The sequence below is a fragment of the Otolemur garnettii genome, unplaced genomic scaffold (genome assembly GCF_000181295.1).
Source record: "Otolemur garnettii isolate 467f Iridium unplaced genomic scaffold, OtoGar3 scaffold00022, whole genome shotgun sequence".
Taxonomy (NCBI): Eukaryota; Metazoa; Chordata; class Mammalia; order Primates; family Galagidae; genus Otolemur; species Otolemur garnettii.
Window position 1 is genome coordinate 23,068,220 of NW_003852417.1, and position 4,125 is coordinate 23,072,344.

A 4,125-nucleotide genomic window follows, 5' to 3' on the forward strand; every position below is an offset into this window, starting at 1 on the left:
CTAAGAAAAGTGAGAGTAAAAAGGGAATTACCTATTATATACCCTTTCTAGTACTATCAACTCAGATATTTCTACTGGACTGGCTTTCTAAATTTTTCCATCAGTATGCCATACAATAATTGGTAAGATCAATGTTTAGAGCATTTATGACAAGTTACGTTGGATGCTGGGTGAGTCACATTTGTTTGACTAGTTTTAAGCAGTGGAATTCCTAGAGTCCTGGTGATTGAGCAGTATATTCTTTTCAGCCAATACAAATTTATCAATTTATATACCGTGCGTGACCAATATACTGTGAAAGGGATACAGGTTGAGTATCCTGATCTGAAAATTGAACATTCAGAAAAAAAAAAAAAGAAAGAAAATTCAGAACTTTTTGAGCACCAACATTATACCTGGTCTCATGTGATAGGTTGCAATCAAAGTGCAAGGATACAGCACAGTTTATTCTGCATCCATAAGGGAAAAATGACCCTTACTGCCCCCGTAAGGTGATACACATCTTCCAAGCACATCCACATTCCCCAACACAAACACTCTCTCACAGGGTAGTGTAATCACATGTGTAGAGACTGGATGCGCCAGCGGCTCACACCCCACATTGTGCCAAGACCTGCTGGCATCACACACTGTGTTTTGTTGCTTATTCTCTGCTCTTGTGATTCTAAGATGTTGTTGAAAATGTCAGAGCAGCCTGCAGCTATCCCTAAGGGTAGTAGCGTAAGAGTAAGGATTTATGGTTATCTGTAACCCAAAGCCGAGGTGGTAGAGAAATAGGACAACAATCTAAGTGTGAAACATCTTATAGAAGAGGATGCTGTTAGAATGATCACCATGTGTGACCTGAAGAAACAGAAGGATAAACTTTGAAGTTTTGTGCTGAAAGTGAGGAGCAACAGCTAATGGAAAACAGAAAAATGCTGCATAAATCTAAAAATGAAGGTGTTAGTTGTGTATTGAAAGAGTGAATTCACCAGCATTGCAGTGAACACATGTTACTTCGTGGTATGCTGCTTATGAAACAAGCAAAGATCTAGCATGACAGACCAAAAATAGAAGGGAACTGTGAATCAGGCGGGCTGCAGAAATTTAAGAAAAGACATGGCCTTACGTTTTTAAAGATACGTAGTGTTAACACATCTGATCAGGAAGCAGTGGAGAAATTCACTGATGACCAGGCTGGGTGCAGGGATACGGTCAGAGTTCACTGTAACCTCAAACTTCTGGGCTCAGGCAATCCTCCCATCCCACCTTCTGCAGGAGCTGGAACTTTAGGCACACACCAGCATGTCTGGCTAATGTAATTTTGCTATTTTTTTGTAGAGACAGGGTCTTACTGGATTGTACAAGCTGGTCTTTAGCTCCTGGCCTCAAGCAGTTCTCCTGTCTAAGCTTCCCAAGTGCTGGCAAAGCCACCCAGCAGAATGCTTCCTGATTCCTGTGGGATCCACTTTCTGGTCCCTTAACTGCTTCTGATGTTTCTTCTCACCTAAAAAACACAATGCACATTGTATCTGTGTTAGTGAGAAGGGGGAAAATACACTGTACAGTAACTTTTTAATCAAAACATAGCACTGTGTGGCTCACGCAGCTAGGGTGCCAGCCACATATACCTGAGCTGGCAGGTTTGAATCCAGCCTGGGGCCTGCCAAACAATAATGATGGCTGCAACCAAAGAATAGCCAGGCATCGTGGTGGTCACCTGTTGTACCAGCTGCTTGGGAGGTGGAGGCAGGAGAATTACTTGAGCCCAGGAGTTGGAGGTTGCCGTGAGCTGTGATGCCACATCACTCTACCCAGGGGGACAGTTTGAGGCTCTGTCTCAAAAAAAAAAAAAAAAAAAAATAGGACAAAACATGGCACTGTAGGTGAAACTGAAAACCTGTTGCTGTTGTTTACATCTGACGTGGGTATTTTGGTGATGCTACTACGCAGCTTGGTTACCCAGAACACTTAGTTTTTCACTCTATTAATGATGTGTTATATTTTTACTGTTAAGTACTTATATGTGAATAACTGTAAGAAAACTGTTGCTTATCAGTAGGATATGAATTCAAAATCAGAAATGATGATGATATCAAACAACCCAGTGTTGTCCATACATGTGGCTGAGATAGTAGCACCTTTATTTCTGATGGCTTAATGTATACAAACTTTATTTCATACACAAGTTATTAAAAATATTATGTAAATTTATCTTTAGGCTGTGTGTATAAGGTATGTCTAAAACCTCAGTAAATTTTGTGTTTAGACTTGGGTCCTATCCTCAAGATATTTCTATGAAAATATTCCAAAATCCCACAAAAAGTAAAAATCTAAAACCGTTTTGGTCCTGAGCATTTGGGTGAGGCATACTCAGGCTTTATCCATTTTATCACTATTTTTATATTGCATTTTAATGACATTGTCCATTAAATTTGAGTGGATTAGCCTTCTTAATTTCACACTGTCTCTTAATAACAGGTCAACAAACTTTGGCTAATGTTTGGTTACCTCTTTTTGTGAAGAAAGCTTTATTGCAGTACAGCTATGCCCATTTATCAGTGTATCATTCACAGCAGTTTTTCTGCTATCCCAGTAGATTAGCACTTGGAGCAGAGACCGTATGGCCCCCACCGTTTAAAATATTTGTTATCTATGCATTTATGGAAAAAAATTACCAGCCCCAGATTTATAGGAATGTTAGCTTCTTTGCTTCTGTTTTCTTATGACTTTCAACTTTAATTAACACCTTCTGTAGATGTTACTGTTCACATATGTCCAGAGTAAATTCTATTTTTGTCAACTCTTCGATGATTATTTTTAAATTATATAGCAGTTGATGTCAGAATCATACTTTTCCCTGTAATATAATAAAAACAGTAAATAATTGCGTGATTTGAACCAGGTAAGTTTCTTTCTTAGATTCCAGGTTTAACTTAGTTGTGTTATTTTTAGGCCAGCCACTGCCGGCTGAAATGACCCTTGCCCAGCTTTTAACTCTCCTGTATGACCGAAAACTTCCTCAGGGTTACCGCTCAATAGATCTGACTGTCAAATTGGGATCAAGAGTTATCACAGACCCAAGTCTTTCAAAAACAGATTCTTTTAAAAGACTCCATCCTGAAAAAGGTATGTGTGTGATACTACTTAAAAAATTATTGTCTGTCATACTGGGAGACAGGGATTTCTGTAGCTACTGACTTAATTGACCTATTTTTTATTATATTACCTTAGCAAGATGTCTTCTTTCTTTATGACTAAGTTGTTTGTAAACATAGCAAATTTCCATTATTTCCTTCAGATATTGTGTTAATTCCTCTTAAAACATTCACTTATTTTATGAGCACAAGTACTTCTGTTATTTCTTTGAGAACTATATGAACTGTTTGTCATTCTGGAATCAAAGTTGAGAAACCCCAATTTATAACCATTGTTTTGTTTTTTTTTCCCCCTTTGGGACAGTCTCACTTAGTCACTCTGTGGTTGAGTGCTGTGGCATCATAGCTCACATTAACCTCAAACTCTAGGGTGAGTGATCCTCTTGCCTCAGCCTCCCAAGCATCTGGGAAAACTGGTGTCCTCCACAACGCCCAGCTATTTTTAGACATGGGGTCTCCCTCTTGCTCACTCTGGTCTTGAACTCCTAAGCTAAAGCAGTGCACCTGCCTTGGCTTGCCAGAGTGCTAGGATTATAGGCATGAGCCACCGTGCCTGGCCTACAATTGGGATGTAATTTATATTGAGTGGCATTTCATGCTCAAGAGTACTTTTTCCTCATACAGAATTAGGATCACATACATTTTATCTTTTTGTTTTTATATCAATTTTTTTTTTTTAAATACTGGGTCTTGTTCTGTTGCCCAGGCTTAGAGCACATCACATCATACCATAACTGAACTGCAACCTCAAACTCCTGGGCTCAAGTAGTCCTCCTGCCTCAGCCTCCTGCGAAGCTGGGATATAGGTGCATGCCTGACTAATTTTTTTTTTTTTTTATTAAATGATAGCTCTATACATTAATGCAAACAGGGAGTACAGTGTAGTGTTTTCACATACATTTTGAAACACTTTCATCAAGCTGGTTCACATAGATTTCATGTAATTTGCATAGTCATTGTGTCAAAACATTTACATTCTATTTCT

At 38.8% G+C, this 4,125-nt stretch overlaps 1 protein-coding gene across 1 annotated transcript in view; it reads left to right on the forward strand.

Annotated features, from left to right (window-relative positions):
* The window catches only part of BIRC6 (baculoviral IAP repeat containing 6), a 271,529-nt gene that overhangs the window by 175,870 nt on the left and 91,534 nt on the right, over positions 1 to 4,125 (forward strand). The window contains exon 59 of the mRNA XM_023511826.1: positions 2,912 to 3,111. Coding sequence (XP_023367594.1) covers positions 2,912 to 3,111 — 200 coding nt within the window. The remainder of the gene's footprint in view (positions 1 to 2,911; positions 3,112 to 4,125) is intronic.